This window comes from Arctopsyche grandis, chromosome 12 (genome assembly GCF_051622035.1).
Source record: "Arctopsyche grandis isolate Sample6627 chromosome 12, ASM5162203v2, whole genome shotgun sequence".
NCBI lineage: Eukaryota > Metazoa > Arthropoda > Insecta > Trichoptera > Hydropsychidae > Arctopsyche > Arctopsyche grandis.
Window position 1 is genome coordinate 25003255 of NC_135366.1, and position 22267 is coordinate 25025521.

At 35.3% G+C, this 22267-nt stretch overlaps 1 protein-coding gene across 1 annotated transcript; it reads left to right on the forward strand.

The window, feature by feature from the left end:
• The first annotated feature begins 320 nt into the window (after positions 1-320).
• On the forward strand, positions 321-22069 carry LOC143919683 (segmentation polarity homeobox protein engrailed-like). The gene is made up of 4 exons (XM_077442116.1): positions 321-822; positions 2790-3726; positions 21110-21219; positions 21385-22069. Exons 2-4 carry the CDS (start codon positions 2901-2903, stop codon positions 21613-21615), a joined length of 1167 nt encoding a protein of 388 aa, XP_077298242.1. The 5' UTR covers positions 321-822; positions 2790-2900; the 3' UTR covers positions 21616-22069.
• The last annotated feature ends 198 nt before the right edge of the window (positions 22070-22267 follow it).

Genomic DNA, 22267 nt, shown 5'->3' on the forward strand with positions numbered 1-22267 from the left:
TCCAAAATACGAATTTCTCCGTTTGATAACCATGGGGAAAATAGAAGGAAAAAAATGGATTGGCAGGAAAAAGTTATCTTGGCTTCGAAACATGCGCATGTGGACCGATATGAGCGCCGAAGATGTGTTCCGAGCCGCTGAAGACCGATGCGGATATATTCAAATAATCGACGAGGTGGTCGCCAACGTCCGGATGCGGACAAGGCATTAACAAGAAGAAGAAGTACATAGTATCATACAAACACTTGTATGCGTGTACAATACTTCACTTAAAATCAGCAGCAGCAAGTTTTACAAGGCTGAAAAATCAACAACGTGGAATAGTTCCATCAGGCAAATCCATCTCAATCCATAGTACAGGGGGGTCTCTCGCAACCGGCACAACGACGACGGGTGCGGGCGTGACGAGTCAATGGGGAACCACCGATGAATGGAGAGAGTATGGGGAGGGGATCAAGAGGCGTGGACTAACCCCACCAAAGAGCCGAAGGAGTGGCCTACTGGCACAACGACTGGCACTCGCGTTCAGGCCAGTGGCACGCGCACACGCCGCATACCACCTCGCCACCACAAAACCCCATCGAACCCCATAAACGATCGAAACAAGCCCAAAACCGTGTAAAATCAGTGTGTTCATCTCGTGTGCCTTCGAATCTCCTACCCATTGAGATATTTTTACGACCGTCACGCATCGTCGATCGATATACTCACACACAGTACCTTGACTAGGTACTAGAGACCCGCCCGTGATTGTGTTGTTGCGCAATCGGATGAAATGCTGCTTGCTGGGTCGACGAACTAATTGAACTCTGCCACAAAAAGGTGATTATGCTTTTGTAGTACTTTTTTTTATTGTGTGTGTGTGTGTGTGTGTGTTTTTTTGATTGATCGGTTTGGTTTCTTGGATACCGTCTGTTTGAAATGTTGTGTATTTTGGATCTTTACTTTGATGGTTGTTTATTGTGAATGATCTGAGGTAAATAAATAAAATAAAGGCTTTATATTATTTTGTGTGTTGGTTTTGTTGAGTTGATTTTGTATGTAATGTCAAATTTTTCATTGTGCATGATACATTGTACATTGTAAATAAGATTCATGCGTCGTCATTTCATGAAATGTTTATTTTACTGTCTAAATTGAATCGGTTTGGAGATTGGAGATGTGTTTTTTACATACCTCTTATACAGTTCACATGGTTTTCGTGTAAGTGGTAATTTTTTATATCTCTTTTCCGATCGTTTTTATAAGAGGAGAGGAAAGTTATGGATTATAGATTTTGTGTGTTTGAATGTTTTATTATACACGTCTTATTTTAATTGAATTCGTTTTAATATTGGATGTGTGTTTTTTTATAACGGGAGACGAAAAGGGGTTGATATGAGTTATCAATTATAGATTTTGTTTGTTTGAATGTTTTTTTTATGCATAATTGAATTAGTTTGAAGATTGGAGATGTGTTATAGATAAGAGGAGAGGAAAATTTGAAAATTTGAAATGAGTTCTAAATTATGGACTTGTTTGAATGGTTTTTTTTTTATATAATACTCATTTTTTTACTACAGTGTATAATAGTTTTTTATGGTGACAAATTAAATGGTTAGTAACTTTATAATAGTGTATTATATAGAAAAAATATGAACGGTCATTAAAATTCTAATTGTTTTTTTGACAGACAGATATGTGCTGATCATATTTTACTGACCAAATCAAACTAAGTTACTGACCAAATAAATACAGATCATAGTTTATTACATACCTATAGCACGTTCATTAACCGCTTGTTGTTTTTAAGTATTATTTAACAAACAGACAAGCAGTCAATGACCGATAATATTACCAGCTGATTAACTGACCAAATTAAACAAAGTTACTGACCAAAATGAATACAGATCATAGTTTATTGCACACCTATAGAACGTCCATTAAACCGTTAATTGTTTTTAAATATTATTTGACAAACAGACAAGCGGTCAATGACCGATAATATAACCTGCTGATTTACTGACGAAATTAAACAAAGTTACTGACCAAATAAATACAGATCCTAGTTTATTATATACCTATAGAACGATCATTAAACCGCTTATTATTTTTACGTATTATTTGACAACTATACAAGAAGTCAATGACAGATAATATAACCTGCTGATTTACCGACAAGATAAAACGAAGTTACTGACCAAATGAATACAGACCACAGTTTATTACATATGTAGAACGTTTAGTGTTGATTTTGAAATTATAGATTTTTATACCATTCATTTAATACATTTAAACATATCTAATAGCTTATTAGAACGTTTTATACATTGTTTATTTCAACGTATTATTAATTTTGACAGTAAAATACATAAGTGGGGTTTGAATTAAAGCAACATTTTAAATCTACCTATTTAGTATAAAGCTTTTTTAAAACACATAATAAAATGTCAGACTGCATTATATTAAAAGTATAACCTTTTAACAAATTAGCTATGCACATCTAATAACGATAATTGACATTGCAACGCAACTTTTTGCACTCATAATAGAATCATCGATTTTTCATCGTGACAGCGATGCCCTTGAACGATAATCTTATAATCACTTATTTGCAACAATCTATCAATCAATTAAATCCTAACAAAGTGCACAACGGTAAAGGTTAAAAGCTGACGGAACCCCAACTAACTAACGTAAGCGCCGATCGTTAGGCCTAATAGTGCTAATTACTCAAGACTTACAAATTCACACAACAAACACTGCATATTGCAAAAATAACGCGTTTTTATTTATCTTTTCAATTTCAGATATACACTTACTTGTATTGGAATCCAATTGGAATTGGAATAATCGTTCAATATATATATTTCTATATTGATTCGTACGGTCGAACGTATCACATATGAATCGTCACTAATATGGCATTCGAAGATCGCTGCAGCCCAAACCAAGCGAACAGTCCAGGTCCAGTGCCCAACAAGACTCCATCATCAGACACCACTTGCACAAGCCCCAACGACAGGCCCTTGAAGCCCTACACTTGCAACACGATAACGCCCAAACACGAGCGGCCATTGTCGCCGTTGCAAAATATGGCCTACAAGAAGCCGCAATCGTATCCATTGCCGATGTACGGCCATTTGGAAACACCGAAAGACAACCAAAGCCTACTATATCATCCTTATCTCAACGGGTTCTTCATCAACGGCATACCGAGAGCCCTCGACTACAGCATACCGTTTTACGACCCACTAAATCACCTGATCAAAGACGTGCCACGCGAAAAGGACTCCTTCATATACAATCAAAACATGGAAAAAAACATAGCAGAAGAACCCGTCGACCAACCGAAGTTGACTTTTTCCATCAACAACATCTTGAGACCTGAATTCGGCGCTAAGAAGACAGCATCCAAAGTCAAAGAGGCGCCTCGGATCCCACCTCAAAACATCCCGTACAAACCGTACGACTTGACCAAGTCTAGTCCAGAAGTTGCAAAGTTTCCGGAAGTGGCCAAGCAGAAAGAATTTGGCTTTCGTCCGGAGGCTGTGCCCAATAAGAGACCCGATTCGGCAAACTCTTCCATTTCTACTTCTTCATCTACGGTTTCTTCTCAAGGGGTGGCTCAAAGCTATGCGACCGGATCTGATGAAGGTACTGCTACCAAAAGCGGAGGCTCTGGAGATGGTCGACAATGGCCTGCTTGGGTTTATTGCACGAGATACAGCGACAGACCCAGCTCAGGTGAGACTCTTCATTATACAAAATTTAAATGCATTTATTTTATTGATCCAAATAGGATTTAAACACCTATAAAATAGGTACTTAAGGCTTTATAATGATTAAATTCATCCATTCTCGTTTTAATTCACTGCAGTATATCACCAATGAAATATTTTAGTCATCGACGACTGCCTTTAATACCATTCTCAATTCGCAATAAGTTTCGTATTGATAACTGTAATACGATTTAATTCACTGCATACGTTGTAATCGATTCCAAGTATTGTTGATACTTTGTGATAGTGATCGTGTTCGTGTTTGCTATTGTAAATAGACTATGATATACCTACATAGTATAGTAATAAGCACAATTAAATAGTAAAGTGATTAATATAGTAATAATAATAAAAGTACAATAGATTGAATGAATTGTTCTGTTGCGGAAGATCGTTACAGGTGCAATTTATTCGCTAATTGTTTCGTAGTATTAAATCATTGTTGCAACTTTTGTAGGTTTTTTCATACTTTCAATACATAGATGTTTGTATTTTTAACTCATTTATAAGGCCTTTTGAATTATTTCTTTATCTATAGGTATCAATAGGTGAAGTGTTGTAATAATTGAGATTCTTTTTGCTTGATGTTCTCAAACAATACATTAAGCATTAATTGCTCGATATATTAGCTCTTTCATATATTCCATATGTTGGATCCTTTTTGGTAAACTCTGTCTATTTAAGGCATCATTCTAATTATAATATAAATACATATGATTGACTATACTATGTATACTTACATACATATAAGGGAGATATTGTGCATTTAAAACACGATCAAGCCAAAGCTGTTTAAACTTTTAAGAACGAGGACCGATGATTAAGTACATACGAGTATGTAGGTACTATGAGGAATAGCCTAAATTTATATAGAGCATTTTTTATATGAGATTCTATTAGTTCCAGTTAAAACGCTTGCTATTTTCAGCCCAACTTTCTTTTGTATATATTATTATATAACATGGCCTTATTCTTGGTCCTTTATAACTTTTGTATGTATTTCCACTTTTACTATAAGTCTTATATGTATGTATATTTTAATACCAAAGAAAAAAAACAACAATTTTTTCGACAAAGTGAGAAATAATTACACAGTCCGCTCCTACTTACTTATACTGAGAATGAGCAGTATATTGGGCATTGATTTATTCGCAGTTTCATATTAAAATTATACAATCTATTATACAGCGACTTTTAATTTTGATTTAATCGAGTTTGGCGAGTCGCTGTTATTTCACATCGTTTATAAAATAATAAAAAAAATCATAGGCGCCATTTTATTCGGATCTTTTCGATTTTAATTTATTTTTTCGCGTTCGCCACTCGTTTTAATATAATAAATCACGGTGCCGTTTTTTAATTTGTACACGTCCGGAAAAACAGTAGTATTAATTATTTCAATTTTGACATTGGCGTGAGAAACCTTTTGTCGAAAGAGCACTATTTCAAATACCGGCGACCGGTTTTGCGCAAGGGGCGAATTCATTCGCGAATCCAACACAATCGTCACAAAACAAACAATCAATAAGAATCGTTCAATTTCGATCCGAAGAAAAATTTGTACGCCTATGCAATTTTTCGCAAAGCTCGGTGTGTTCCATTGCACGCGAAAACCGGTCGGTCTGGTTTGAATTTAATACCCGTTTATGGAAATATCTATATTAATGTGTTGAACGCAACATATTATTTATTTATTATTATCAATGCGAAGTCATGTAATTACAATGATGCATAATGATCAGTGTGTGTATTTGCGGCAGCGCCTTTCAAATGCAATTAGACAAATAATGTAATGTTTAATACATAAATATTATGCACCGATGCATTTGATCGCTTGAAGGTTCAGTGCGTTTTTATATGCAAGTGTTTAATTGAATTATTTTGGAATATGTTCGTATCGATGTGTCGATTTTTTTTGATGTTTTTATTGTTATTTATTTTTTGAAGCAAACGGATGTAATTTTGCGGTCGTCGTATCGCATGTCCCGGAAACGGATGTTTTATTTTGTTTGTGAACAATGCAAATTATTTTTAAGGATGCGCAATTACATTATTGAGCATTTATTTGGTTTAATTTTTTTTTTTAGAAAATTGTATCTTTATTTAATTGCAATTTAATAATTTCTATATTTTTGCACTCAGGTAAAAATAACCATTTTCAATTTTATAATAAAATTTATTATAACTATATAAAGGACATTATAACTGCATATGCTTAAGTTTTTTTTAATAAACATTAATTCATGGATTTATCAAAGAACAATACATATCTATATTTTATTTTTTATTTATACCAGGAAAGCTAACAAGTAACTCCAATGCGCCTTTCTGGCCAGAAACATTGTACATTTGATACAAGTATTATTAGTGTTATACAAAGTAAATCCCTACATATCAATTAACACTTGTCAAATCTGTAAATCTACAGCATTTTTAAACAATTCAGCGAAATTCAGTAAATACATATAAATTAACATCCACATAGACGGTTATTGTCAAATTCGTTCAAATCATTATATTTTAAGCATTAGTCTATTCTGCTATATGTATGCTTACTCTCCCTTCTCCTCAATGTTTCTAATACAGATATATACATAAATATGTTGCTTTTTTAAATATTGTATGTGTTCGTTCGGAACAATTTTTGAATAATAGCTGAGAGTAGAGAACATTCCAGTTAATTGGGACAAATCGTGCAAGAAATGTTTTAGTCTAATTGGTCCAAAGCATTTAAGTGTGCATAATTTACTTACTTCCAATTATTATTTTTATAATGATGACCCAATTAACCGGAATATACTACACTTATATAATCATAAAGCTTATTTCAAAAGTGAAAACATAAATAGGTACTTGTTATATAAAATCATTCTCTTTTGATGATTATACATATATAAAGATTTTGATTAATTTTTTTTTAAAACGAAAATGAATCGAAAAAATATATATAGTATTACAGAACCACTAATTAAAATTAAATTATTCAAGAATAGATATTGAATACACATGTTGGAATTAAATGTTTATGCTTACATTTTTAAATTCAAATTTATTTAAATTTAGTACATAGGCTTTGATTAATTTTCAATATAAATCTAGGTACTTATTTGATTTTGGAACTGCATAGAAAAGTTTCAATGTTTACTCACTTTCATATCAAATCTAAATGCCGATCAAACTTGCCTCAGAATCTGTATTCACATATGAAGTACTTACAGGTACTATTCCACGATTGTTCCTTGGGTTTAGTCGCACCGACTTCGTGCCCACGCTCCTCAATGTAAACACGCCCCTAATCTACCGCCGTTACGTCATTATGAAATTATCCATTTCATAGCAAGTACCTACGTACCTACAATCTGTGTAATGTGGGCGCATCGCGATAAGTGGCTGTATAGATACACTTGGCAATAGTGAGAACGCGATTGCATCTGTTGCAGCGAACGTTCGCCATCTCCGTTTATGGCGAATAAATACACAAGTACCTCAAACACATATACCTAATACCGACTTCTCGATAACGAGTCGTGGCGGGGTGGGGAATGCGTACACTCTCTATCATCCGACTATGTGTATAAATTTATACCTATGATGGTACCTGGGCAGTGCCTGGTGGGATAGATATGTCAAGCGGCGTTGCACATCAGCTGCTCGCTTGGCCCGCTTAATTCGAAACCGGTTCGCCGGAGTCAATCACTCGAATACGCATAGGTACTACGCGTTCGGGTGCAATATCGCGTGCATTTCGCCGAGACCGCACGATTTCGCTGAGCAGATGTCACAAATTGACCAATTAGTGGTGTTGACTCTCCCCTCTTACCCCCTTCTCAGGTATTAAAGGTACCTATGGGATATTTTCATACCACAATTGCATATTTACGTTCGTAATTGTAGCGACGCTCGCCGTAAAAATATCTCAAATTGTCTCGTTATGTGGAAGTACCCATGCGCCAGGTACCTGTGCGTGTGTTCTGTTTTCAGGGGATGTCAATCGATTGTTTGTTTTATCACAGCTCTTATAGGATTTGAAAATGAAACTAAATGTATTTAACGTTTTGTTAAAATCATAATATATAGTTTGTACAGGTACATATTATGTTCAATCTTTCTACAGATAGGTACCCAGCTCAAAATGACTACGAAAAAAACTTTTTTTATATTGTAACAATATAGCATATATTTTTTAGCAAAACTATCTTATCTAAAACGTACACATATTTGTTTGGTATAAAACTAGTATCTATACATCTTCATATCACAAATTTACTTTGAAGTTTGAAGTTTTTGAAGTTTCATTAAACTAGCTTTAGTGGAGAGATCAGACATTTATCGAATTTACATACATAATTAATTCTAAGGTAGTGAAATAATAGATGATAAATTGTATTATTGATATAGTAGTGAGAGTGAAGAGAAATGACAATGGGTATGTCACGAAGCTAGAAGAATGAACGAAAGAAGTGTTCGAATGGTACCCAGGAGGATGTAAAAGTGTGAAAGGAAGTTTGCAAGGAAGATTTGGATGAAATTAGAAAAATGTTTGGGATGAAATCATTGATGTATAATACACATAGATGGGCCCTGACGTGTGATTTTGGTCGGAGAACTTGTCTTCACTAACTGAGGGGTGTGGGGGGTTTAACTAGCGGGGAAGTTGGGAAAAATCTACGACGCAGCGGTACCTACCTACTTACTAAGAGAAACTGTGCATGCGCCATGTATTTTGCATGCGCCAAAAGGGAGACCAGTATAAGACGTGAGGGCGGATCTAGTGTATTATACATCAATGGATGAAATGAATGAAAGTTGCCCAAAACACAGAAGAATGGACGCTTGTTAGAAAGGCAGCAGTGGACGGTGAATGGCTGTGAATAGAACCTTATTTTTCAAAAGCCTCCCGATTAGATAAAAAATATATACCTACGCCAAATTTGGCGGAGATGTGGTGAAAATTAAAAAATATAAATAAAAAATTCAGGTACTAAAATTCTTCTATATGAAAAATATGTATAATATTTTCTCCAATACAATTAGTACCTACTAGAACAAAGTTAAATAAATTAGTCAACTTATTGGTGAAAAATTAATAGGAAAATAAATATCACCCCAACGATTAGCATCTACTATACAAATCTTCAACTCATTAAACACTCGGGATACAATCCCATACATTCTCAAACCGCAATTCTTTTTATTCGAGCTTTCCACTTGAAAGTGAACGTCGACGGACACACAATTTTAAAAATAAACGAATACATCATCGCGCCGTTTTAACGGGCGTTAACTAAGCACTAACGGCGCGTTGAGGGTGCCGCAAATGCTAGTCGACGAGAGATTTACAATGCGTCGGTTTGAGTCGAACACTTACATATAGTATTATTAGGTTCTTTTTGCGCCTTTACCGTTGTTTAATTTTATTTTGGCTGCTGACAGCCGTCTCGTAAGGCGAGTCAGCAAAACGGATCGTAAATCAAAATTGCTCTTACGTATGTGCTATTTAATGAGCGTCACTTATGCGACCGTTAACGGAGAAATTGCGCCGAAGACGCGAAAGGGTTGAAAGCTTAAAAGAACGGTGACAAAATGGCGATGATATACACATGTACATACGCTGTGTATTCTGTCGATACATAATTTATAATGCAGCGTCTGGATTTAGAGTGGTCCTCAACATATCAGGTGGGCTTCATTGTACGTATTTGTGCAGCCAGATCCCCATTTTGCAAGTTAGAACTACACACATATTGCAAATATACGCTAATTTTGGTTTTTATTCTTCACATATGCCATAGTGCCATGGCAGGTCACCTTAATTCGACAATTTGGCTATCTGTATACATATCCAAACACATTATACAATGTATGTGCATGTTTGCTTGCAACAATCAACAAATTTAGACTAGGCGAATTTGTGAGAGGAGAGGATGCTGATTTAATTGGATCCGTAACACATTTAAGTTAAATAAATTGGCAAATTCAAACAGAAGATGGTCGTGTTTAATAACATCAAAATCTTGCTAAGAGTCATAGACTTACTCATAGATAATCATAAAGAAAATCTAATGATTTTTTCAATTTGGCTGGGATTTGAACCCACAACCTGTTTACTGGTAAAGTCAAATGTCAATTTTTTTTTAAATTAAGGACATTTTTAATACAACTTTAAATTTCTCTATCAGATTTATGCATCTATTATACATACATATATTTAGTTAGAATCATCTTTTATATGAATCCTCAGATAAATTTCATAAGCCAGCAGCATAGCTTGGTGCTTTCATTAATGCTAACCTCCGAAAGGTTGTCGGGTTCGATATCGTGGGTTGACCTCGATTGAAAATAATTTATTCCAAGTATAATCTATAGTGCAGCTGGTCACACTTGGATATTTGTGACTCCAATTCAATCATTGGGCGTAGATGATCAGAGATTATTTAAGCCTATTTGTCTGATAGCCTGCGCTCATCATTATTTGTATTAGTGAATTTTGATATTCCCTCTTCAATTCGGGCCTCGCGGGGATGTTTTGTATTAATACCTAGTTCGTGTGCATACACATATTGGCCTTCAAGACATTCCTAATTTTTCTCCTTATAGAGACGTATGAAATTAGGATGGAGTACATTTGGACGAATGAATGTTGTTTTTAAATCAAAAATACCACTCTACCTGAAGAAAAAGATTTTCGATCAATGCCAGTGATCCCTTATGGATCTGAAACTTGAACAATGAACGCCAAGATGCTACACAAAGTCCAATGCACTCAAAGAAGAATGAAACGCTGTATGCTCGGCATAATGAGGAAAGACAGGAAGCGGAATACGTTGATGAGAAGTATAACAAGGATAGTGGACATATGTAGTACTAGATAGAGTAAAGAGATTGAAATGGAAATGGGCGGGCCACGTGGCTAGAATAATGGACAAAAGAAGTGCTAGAATGGTACCCGAGGGAATGTAAAAGGGTAAAAGGAAGACCGCAGGAAAGATGGGTAGACGAATTAGGAAAATGTGTGAGAGTTGCGCAAAACAGAGACGAATGGAAGTGTGTTGGAGAGGCCTGAATTCAGCAGTGGATGGTGAGCGGCTGTAGATGATGATGATGATAATGATTATAAAATATAAATAAACCCCCCCTGCAAAAAAAGGGCCCGGTGTTTATTATTTTCTCAGGGCTTAGTTTAGCTTTCGATATCCCTGGGTTTGTTGAGTTTTGTCAAATGTACTTACACGTGTCAGATCTTGTATAGCAAATTTATAAACAAATGTTGAGTTTTTTCTATTATTATGTATATGTTTTGCGACTACTTCTGTTATTATCTGAGCTTTTGATGCTATTGTTTTTGTATGCAGTGTATGCAGGCCCAAAGCTGCATTGATTACCTAACAACATTTCATGAAAAATGGCTTCAATTAAAACCATTTGTACCATTCTGTAAATTATAAATTAATGATGTATTTATCTAATTGCAATATTCCACCCGTTTCAAAGGGCCGTAAGCATAGAACAAGCCTAGGAATAAAGGTTGAACTTCACCATAGGATTTATTATAGGCTAGCGATGGATATTTGTATCGTTTTTTTGTCGTTGTCATGTAAATTGAGCTAGTTATTGTGATGTGCGTATTGAAAAGGTCTTTGGGAAAGCGCGCGTGCGTTTTGATGCGCGAGCGACTTAATTGGGCGTCCGGTTCTGGCTTGTGGGCAACTCAGCGCATTGCTGTTTGCTCAACAAACAGCTAAATTGCATACAATTACGGGAAAATGGTTTCATTTTCAATGCACTTCTCGGTAAGTGCATTATTCGTGTCATTCTGCCGCACACTCGTCATGCGCTTCTCAACTGCACTGCGCGCCGAATTGTAAAAAGTCTATAGTATTGTGTATATTATGTATGTACATGTATCATTTTACTGATTGTGACACAATCAGTGGGAAATACTTCAGCTTTAGCTCATGCTAAGTTATATCTATGTATTATATACATTGTAACAAGCGATGAGTTCTGGCAATAGTCGGCATTTGAAGTTGCCAAAGTGGTTATGACAACTTAAAATACAAATCACTCATATTTTCTACTGTTTATTGCATCGTAACTAGTTTAGAAGTTAAAAGCAGGAGCTTTGATATTTGAAATAACTTTAAATAATAATTGGAAATTAATTTTTTGATTTTTTTCATACCTCCTTTGCATTTCACATGGTTTTCGTGTTAGTGGTCATTTTTTATATCTCTTATCTCTTATCCGATCGTTTTCATACTTTGCCAGATTTCTCATTTTGGTCATCAATATACGTTAATGTATCGTCTGCCATTACGTTTTAGATAAAATGTCGTATACAACGCTTTTTAAAAACGTGGCCCGTAGACCTTCCTGACGTTTAACAAGCGTTCGTCCCGTGTCTTCCAACCTTTTCGCCGTGATATGGCCATATCAGATTTTAATTGTTTAAACACCTATAATTCACTCTATATTTTAAAAAATTTGCTCTATAGGTTCTCGTTATCTCTAATATTTAAATATTTATAGTTTTAACTCTCACATGTATGTATATATAAATTTCAAATTTGGCGTCAAGCTTCATGTAATTTAATACACGATATATATTGATTTTTGGCCAAATATGTCAGATCTGACATTTTTAAATGCTTTTTATTATTACGAAATTATGTTCACAATACATCTTATATCTATTTTATTTAATAGCTACTGATCTACTGATCATTTTCTATTTTACAATTTTAATTTAATTTTGTTAGTACTCATAGTATTGTATTATTCTAATGTTAATGTACAGCATAATAGGAAAAAGAGCTTAAAAAGCTATTTACAATTATTAAATGGAAATTAATAGTTTTATTATCATTTAAGATACTGAAGATTGGGTCGTGATTGCGATGATGACAAATTCCGCTTGGCCTTTGAGTTTTAATAAGATTTTTTTGAAATAATTTTTCAAGTTAAAATAATGCTTTGAACAATAGTGGTCACAGGTTCAAATCCCACTGGTTTCTTATAACTAGACCTTGGATTTGTGACTTCAGGTCGATCGTTTTTTATCAGAGTTTGCCAATTTATCTGATTTTCGCCGTTATATTTGAAATTTATTTATTTATAGCCGATATATTTGAAATGACACTTTTCTTCATTTCGAGAAATATTTCGCAAAACATTATATACATATATAAATGTGTTGCGTTTGACAATATTTAAAAAAATACTGGTGGCCTCAAATACGTTTATTATCCTATTCAGAGATTCTGGACATATCGAATTAAAAGAAGATAACAATTTGTGAATCAAGTCAAACAGAAATAGTGTTTTTGGAACTGAAAATTAGACTTTTAAAATTTTAATTAAAGTCTACTAAGAAGAAAAAAAATTGGATTTCATAGAGCGATAGAAAATGATCTAAAATTAAAAACATACTGTTTTTAAAGTAATGCCATCAATCTAGTGAAGTTCCTTTAATGGATACGTATTTTGAATATTAAAAATTGAATTTAACCAGTCTTAAAAGTTATATGTGTACAGTGATTGTATGCATTATTTTATTCCAACAATAAAAGCGATTTTTGCTTCCATTATACATTCGTAAGTAAAAGTCATACATTTTACATCCATTAAATTTACATTCTTCATTGTTCGACTGTTAATTTCATACAATCAATTTAATTCGAAAATAAACTGCGCTCACGTAATCCGAACTAGAATCATGATTTAGATCCCATTTCTCATCCATTTGTCGGAAATATTAATATTTCCGACGATTTTAATAAATATCGAAAAGCTTTCACGTGAGCTCATACGGATCGTATATTGTTCATACGGATCGTAAATTTACATTATTTACGAGCCGTAGAAATCCAACAACAACAATGAGGAATCACTGACTGAAATCGAACCCGCACTAATTTCATATCGATTTCGAATTTATTACAGATCTATATACGTATACACGTGTATATAAAAGAAGAACACAATTCCATTTTTGTAAAGACTTTTCAATGTGGAACAAAAGCAGGCATAAAAAAAATCAAAATCAGATAAAAAGCATATAATGTCGAATGGGTGCGATTATGGTATAATATTTTACTAAAAAAAAAAAAAACTAATGCTAAAAAACGCGATTAATAATGTATTTGACGGTTTGTGATTTCGGTCTTTTATACTCACTCAAATAATAATTACGACGTGTGTCGTATAACGAGCGCGAATAGGCGTATCGCGTGCCCGCGCCCCACAGTTTGAGGGCCAACGAGCCTCGTGAATTAATAACGAAGCTTCGGCAATTTGTCCGAGACGTGTACATACATACATAGTCATCGAGATGTCCATCAGACATGTCTCATTTAGCCGGAAAACGAGGCTTTCGAATGCAAAAATTGCCTTCGAGATTGGTCGTCATCACGCTACTAGCTCCGAGGAAAAATCGAACGATTTTCCACTGCGGGAAATTCAATTCTCTACGTACTATATTATACTTGGGTTTGTTGTATCGTCCCCTAGCGAGCTGGTGGGTTCGGATGGACGATGAATTTTAATTGTTTTTCCGGCTTTAACGGTTCGTCCTCTGCTTCGTTGCGCCCCCGCAAGCTTTCGGTTTTGTTCGCCAGCATCCCTTCGAGACATCATCCCCTCTGGGTGTGATAATGGGGCCACAAACGGTTGCCGAAACGTCGCGGTTGTGAAACCGACTCTGCGACAATAGACTGGGAGCTTTCCGGCAGGGGTTTTCAACTGTTTCAAATCGATGATGACAATCTCACTATATACGAATTGTCCCCTTAATACCAACATTAAGATGCCTATACCCTTCAGGTATAAACACAAATAACCTAAACACTGGAAATCGTCAACTTTAAAGAGTCTTTAGTTTAAATATTATATATTAACCAGCAGCGTAGTCTAGTGGTGAGTGTTGTATTCTTTCGTGCAAGGTGTCACGGGTTCGATTTCCACTAGAGTCTCATTGTTGGCCAGACCTTGGTTTGTCGAGGTAGATCGTTTCTTATCAGAATTTGCCGATTTTTCTGATTTTCATTGAAACGGTTCCTGTAAAATTGGTTTTTCCTCTCTAATTTTATATTGCAAACCTTCAGTTATTGTTATATCTCAGGTTCCGCCAGATTTCTCTCCATAGATGTCTCTGTGGTTGTTTATCGAATGTAAAAATTCGTATTGTTACATGAAAAATGTTATTGATCGTATTGTTTACGATGTTTGTAATGTCTGACCATAGATATCAGATATTGTTTCGATTTACATGTGTATGTATGTAATAATTATGTATTTAATATACGTATATGTAATATATAATTTCTCGAGTCTTAAACTGATTAGCAAACTCTACGCTTTGGAGCAATCAAATAAAATATTATATAACCAGCAGAATAGACTAGTGGTTAGCATATAATGCTTTGAACAGAGTGGTCACGGGTTCGAATCCCACTGGTTTCTGCTGGCCAGACCTTGGATTTGTGTCTCCAGGTCGATCGTTTCCCATCAGAGTTTGCCAATTTATTTGATATTTATTCAAACGGTTCCTACACATTAGCATCTCACTAATATTCGAGTTATTCAGTATCTACTTAAATCTTTCGCTAATTTCTATAAATGCTGCAAATTTCTCTGAATACGTATGCCTCTGTGGATGTTGATTGTATTTGGCTTTGACTATATACATATGTATGTCATATTTAATGTAATATATTATAATTATAATTGACATTTCTTGATATGTATGGTAGACTCGTCAATTAGAGCAATCTGAAATCACGAGTGTGGATGATTGAATTAAAATAAATTAAAACAGTGAAATGAACGATATATAGAAGATATGTAGGTGAATTGATTTTTGATTTTTAAATGCTTTTTATTATTACTAAATTATTTTAATAGCTACTGATCAACTGATCATTTTCTATTTTACAATTTTAATTTAATTTCGTTAGTAATCATAGTATTATATTATTCTAATGTTAATGTATATGTACAGCATAATAGGAAAAAAGAGCTCAAAAACCTATTTACAATTCTTACAAATGCTAATAATACATCTAATACATAATATTAATTAAATACTCTCTAAAGTCGACAATCTAAAGCAGATAATCTGTGTCGAAGATATGTGAATGAAATTAGGAAAATGTATAGGGTGAGATGAATGAGAGTTGCGAAAAACAAAGACGAATGAAAGGTTGATGTATTTGTCTGACAAAATTTGTTCACATATATAATGTGATATCTATCAGTTCAAATTCACCATACGTGTATATATACATACATATATTGATTAAACCGAATCAAGAGACAGAACCAATCCTGAAATTAGTACAAAAACCGGTTTAGTACAACTGGCTCGACTTAGGGGACGTTCAAAACCCACAAGGGGGGTCGACACCATCAAACGATGGCCATTATTAACGCCCGTAATCGCTCGGCGAATTAAACTGAGCCAATCCCTGGCCCAGACCCAGGATACATACAACAGATACCCATCTACATACATACATACATACATACATATATACACAACGCTGAGAACCGACAATTTTGTATCCTAACTGTTGTTTCGCGTGATCTCGCCAAAAGTCACTTTATTAAAGTATACATACATAATATACTCGGGTACATGGAATAGGCGGATGCATCTAAACCTAAACTATGTACTTATATATCGGTAAGCTTCTCTCATCTCGTGTAATTGATTATCATATTCGAGACGGAGGGAAAGTCGATCAAATATTGCATTTCGCAACTACATACATACATAGATATCGTTAAAAGTGTAGCTGGCGTGACGTTATGTTATATTTCTTATTGAAATCGTGTTCATACATTGTTGCTAAGTAAGCCGTTAGTTTGTAACATTGTATCGATATGGTCATAAACCACTTTTCTGCTTGCTTGTCTCTGTGTATGCATTTTGTTTTTAATTACTCGATTTCAATTGGCAGGTGTCGCAAATGAACGATTCGCGTACTTTGTCACGGTAATTGAAGGTATTCTATGAAATGATATGATGTTAACGATTTTATATATATTTTTTTTATTGTATGGAGTATGTTACATGATACGCCATTATTATTGAGGTTTTTTTTGTTGAATGTATATAAGTCGTATCTTTGTCAAGAAATAGACCAATAGTGTGGGGCGAATACTTTTCCATATTTTATTCTAAAAAAATCTTTATGTAATTTCATCATTGGATTTTTGTTTGACGGTGTTATGACTAGAGGTAGGACCGGAAGCATGTTTTTCCAAAAAACATGGCGTTTGGGTCTATTTTCCAGGAAATAGAGCAAACTACAAAGCTAGGGTGCAACAAAAAAAGGTTCATCATAAAAATGAACAATGCACAGCGAACAATAAATAAGCAAAGAACGGTGCAAACTTGGTCTGCTCTTAAGTTAAGTTATGACTAGAGGTAGGATAGCCAAGGGGCCGCTCATTGTTACATTGTTGTAAATCCTTTGTAAAAAAGGTTCGGCAAACCTTTAACAATACAATATTTGAACAATACGCGGCACCTTCTGGGTCCGGTGACTAGTTATGACCGTGAGAAATTGTTACCGAATAATTGTCACGTTGAGATCTTATGTTTATTCGAAAAAGTATGTATGTACTTATTTTTGGTTATATATACAAATATACCAGGAAGGCCTAACAGGTAAATCCCAATGCACCTTCCTGGTCAATTACAAACAATGCAGCATTTTTTTATTACTTAAGTCGCTGAATTACGAGACACTGAAAACTCGAAATCAACGTGACATCTATGAATTTGAACATAATTTTTTATTGCACATTGTTCATCAAGTGGTGACATAGTAGGTAGGAAGGTTTTTAGCTAATTTAATCAGGAACCGTTTCAACAATAAAATCAGAAAAATTGGCAAACTCTGATAGGAAACGACCGACCTGGAGTAAAGGCCGGATAACCAAGGTGCTGTCTTGAAAAAAACGGACCCAGAAGGTGCTGTGTATTGTTCATTGCAGTGTTAAAGGTTCACCGAACGTTTTTTTTTTGGACTTTAGCTTTGTAAATAGAACTAAACCACCCCGATTCCTAGAAAAAGCACTGTGACTATCCGGTGTCTAACCTGGAGTCACAGATATCCAAGTCTTACCAGCAGCATTACAGATAATTATTCAGAATAATTTTTTTTCAATCGAGGTCGATCGGAATAGAACCCGGCGTTCTTTCGGCGCTAAGCAAAAGCCCAACCACCGAGCCATACTGCTGACTTTTTGAAAAGCACTCAGCCAACGCTTAGGACTAGTGATGATCTGCCACTACCGTGGCTACAATTTGACTGATAACTTTACAATTAATCACCAAACTAAACGTCAAACCAAATATATTGAAGATTCATAACTAGCACAACTACGTATATTAGACAGCGGATACTTTTTCATGTCGCTAAGTACGCAAATACGCGTAGGCGCGAGTACTTGAGTAGACTGTGCGCCACTAGCGCCATCTGTTCGCCATGACTGATAAGCATTTAACGCGTTATATATGGCCGGTCGTTATGTCCGACTAATGGCTTGTATAGGTACATACATACCCACCGAAACGACATTAAAATGCGGTACTCGGGTACTACTGCTTGTACACGGGCAGACAATGGTACTTACTTGTGATAATATAAATGTCTCCCCCGAGGTTTTTATGACAGCTTTAAAAATACGGAACATTTAATCAGCTTGAGTAGCTATTATACGTTGATATGACTAGTTGTAATGTGCTGTATACGTATGTCATTATATTTGGAAAATATCGCCCATGACGAGCATCGTCATAAGTAGATGTCATTTTATCGTCCTGTCCTGGTGGCAGTTATTATAATAATGAATAAACCATTGACAGTTTGGATTTTTACAAAATATTGAAGATCTGGTGGCAGTCCTCTTACAACTTTATATTGATGATACAATTTCAGATCAATCATTACATCGTTCGACACGAAAAATGGTTCAGAGATGAGATATGACTTTTCTTATAGAATATATGCCCAGTAAACACGAATCTGGTAATAAAAATGTTGATTGGCTCAAGATTCGGAGATATATCTGTTTTTTAAATCGCCACATACCCACAAACATACATCGCATCTGTTTTTATATTTATTGTATTTTTATCATTGTTAATTTTCCCAACAAAATAAATAAATATACATACATACATAAGCATTTTGTGCAATCCGAATTCATAAGGAAAAATTTTTGCCGCATTTTATAATCAAATTGGCGAACCTCAAGACGTTGAATAATTTGAGATTAGGAAGAGAGTGATAGGAAGGAGGTGTCAATTTTACAGGAACCGTTTCAATGAAAATCTGATAAGAAACGATTGACCTGGAGCACAAATCAAGGTCTGGCCAACAGCGGGACTCAAGTGGGACTCGAACCCGTGACCACTTTGCTCGAAAGCATAATAAGCTCACCACTAATCTACACCACTTATATAACCTATTAGTGAAGTAAAAGTATGTACATACATATATCTATATGAGAGCCTATAATGAAATGTTCATATATCTACATATATGAGAGATAATGAGAGCCTATAATGAAATGTTTGCACTAATTGTTAAATTAGGCTAATATAATCGTTTTATATAAAATTTGCAATGATTCCATTAAAAAATTCAAACTTGATTACAATAAGTGACACACCCTTAATTCCCACAACCTCCCGCCGAGAGTTGCGTGTTTTTCGGTCGTACGGGTTGATTTATGCCCCAGCATTCACACCCCGTCGTCGAAATGCACACACAAAAGAGTTTCCCCGATTTTTGCGCGACTTTTCCCACCCCGCCCACCCCCTCATCTCCCGCGGTAATAACAATGCACCGCCATGCTTATTAATTGAACGTCTCGTTCGCGATTCGTTAACACCCTCGCGTTTGTGTTCGTCTCGGGGGTGGGGTGAGCAAACAAGCGGCCATTTTAGCGCTCGCCGGGTGTGGGGGAGGGTTTCGAAGGGTGGCGGGACAGACAGACAGAATAAACAGTTAATCAAACGGCTCTCTCTCGCCCTTCGCCCTTTTGTATCATTGTCGAATTAACTAAACCCACCCTAGTTCGTTGTACACACTGTAAACAACTGTTACGCACGGTCTTTTATTCGTGTTTTGATTACGGTGGCGGCTTAGTGGTGCTATCATTTTTTTATTATTTTATTATTCTAGATTATGAATGTATGTATTTGTGTATGTGTGTGTGTGTGTGTGTGGTTTCGTATAAGAGTGGACTAAGTTATAATATTAAAATAGATGTAACATGTCTTTATTTTGGGTGACTCAATCTCATACATCTCATCACTAGTCACCGGAGCCTGAGGGGGCCGTGTATTGTTCAAAGGTTGTAAATGCATTGTTAAAGGTTTGCCGAACAATGGATAGCACTGTGACTATCCTACCTCTACTCATCACACATATGTACATACATATACATATTTCCAACTTATTTTATCAAAATAAATGTATATGTTCCCATGCTGTCTTTATGGGTTGCCCCCTTAGTGATATCTATTGTATTAAATTTGAACATGCATATATAAATTTATGACTAATGAAATCATATTGAAATTCTATTGACTAGTGGTTCGCATATTATGATTTTGAGCAGAGTGGTCACGGGTTTGAGTCCCACTAGAGTCCCGCTGCTGGCCAGATCTTGGTTTGTGACTCAAAGTCGATCGTTTCTTATCATTGAAACGATTCCTGTAAAATTGGCATCTCCTTCCTATCTCTCTTGCTAATCTCAAGTTATTCAGCGTCTTGAGTTTCGCCAATTTCTATAATAAAATACTGCAAAAATTTACCACAATATGTATGTATGTCACTGTGGATGTTTTTTATGAATTTGCATTGTATAAAGTACTTACGTATCATATATTGATTGTGTTGTATCTGTTTAAGTGCACTCGTCGCTTTGGAGCGATCTGTAAAGGCGAATGTTCATGTTGTATGAAATAAAATAAATAGTGGTGAAAAATAGTAGGTAGGATAATTTTGCCAATTTGATGACGAATCGTTTCAACAATGAAATCAGTTAAATTGGCAAATTCTAGTAGGAAACGATCGACTTAAAGTCACAAATATCTAAGTCTGACCAGCAGCACTACAGATAATACTCGGAATTTATTCGAAATCAACCCAGGGCTTGAGCCAGGAACTTCTTTATGGTTAGCATGAATGCAACCACCGAGTTACACTGCTGGCTAACTTATTTTATATTCTCTCGGGTACCATTCGAGCAATTCTTTCTTTCGTTGCCATTAATATTAAATCTTAATCAAATTTGACATATCTAATGTAATTTTTTTTTGTCACCAGGTCCACGATCGAGGAGGTCCAAGAAGCCTCAACAAACCCCAGCCGCTGTAGCAGCTGAAGACAAAAGACCAAGAACGGCTTTCAGCGGCTCTCAATTGGCGAGACTAAAGGTAAGCACACACCACGCTTAATTTATTCACTTTCTTTATGCAACATGTATCATTCGAGAGGCTCAAAGCAACTCAATTCTCAGAACTGGTTCAATATGCTCCGATTTGCATGAATAAATAACGTGAAAACATCGAACTAATAGCTTTGTTTGTTTGGTCCTACAGCACGAGTTTGCCGAAAATCGATACTTGACCGAGAAGAGACGCCAGCAGTTGGCTGGAGAGTTGGGCCTAAACGAGGCCCAGATCAAGATCTGGTTCCAGAACAAGCGCGCCAAGATCAAGAAGTCCAGCGGCCACAAGAATCCCCTGGCCCTGCAGCTGATGGCCCAAGGACTTTACAATCACACGACGGCCAGTGGTTCCGAAGACGAAGACGAAATCAAAGTCACCTGAGCTCAGAACCAAAACGAATCTATTGTAAGATTATAAATTGGAGTACAGTTTTTTTCTTAACTGCGTAGACTTGCTTGTTGTGTTTTTTTGTTCCTCGAGGGCAAATTTGGTAGTTTTTCATTCTTCATATATCTATTATAATTGTATAATAGGTGGAGACTTTCAATCAACGGCGTATTGTGAACAAAATGATAGAAAAAAATGTACAAAAGTGCTATTAATATTTATGTGCCTGTCTATATGTATGTACTTGTATAATCGACGATAACTTATTGTGTTGTATTGTTTCCGACGTTTCGCTGACAGTTTAGTTTTTTCTCGACTTCATTTTTCGAAATCGGTCGTAGAAAGTTGCGTTTGATTAATTTTAACCTGAAAAGCCTGTCCAAATATCAATTTCGTATTTTTTAAGTGTACATATTATATTATAATATTTAATAAATAATTATTAAACTATTTTTATTTTTTATTTTTGACTTTTACAACCCTAACTTGCTGATTGATATTTATATATGTATTTTTACAACATTGCCATAATACAGTGGCGCGTCACTGTGATCAGACATAGGTACATATAAGCATAATATAAAAACTATATATAAGAATGGGTATCAAAAGAATGCCTAACTTAACCTAACCTAACCTAACCCTT

What these genes read in the sequence shown, in the direction of transcription:
- LOC143919683 (XM_077442116.1), top strand. Translation starts at nt 2,901, where the DNA reads ATGGCATTCGAAGATCGCTGCAGCCCAAACCAAGCGAACAGTCCAGGT. An exon ending in CAGCGACAGACCCAGCTCAG is followed by an intron (nt 3,727 to 21,109) that starts GTGAGACTCTTC and finishes TTTTGTCACCAG; the next exon opens with GTCCACGATCGAGGAGGTCC. An exon ending in CTCAATTGGCGAGACTAAAG is followed by an intron (nt 21,220 to 21,384) that starts GTAAGCACACAC and finishes TTGGTCCTACAG; the next exon opens with CACGAGTTTGCCGAAAATCG.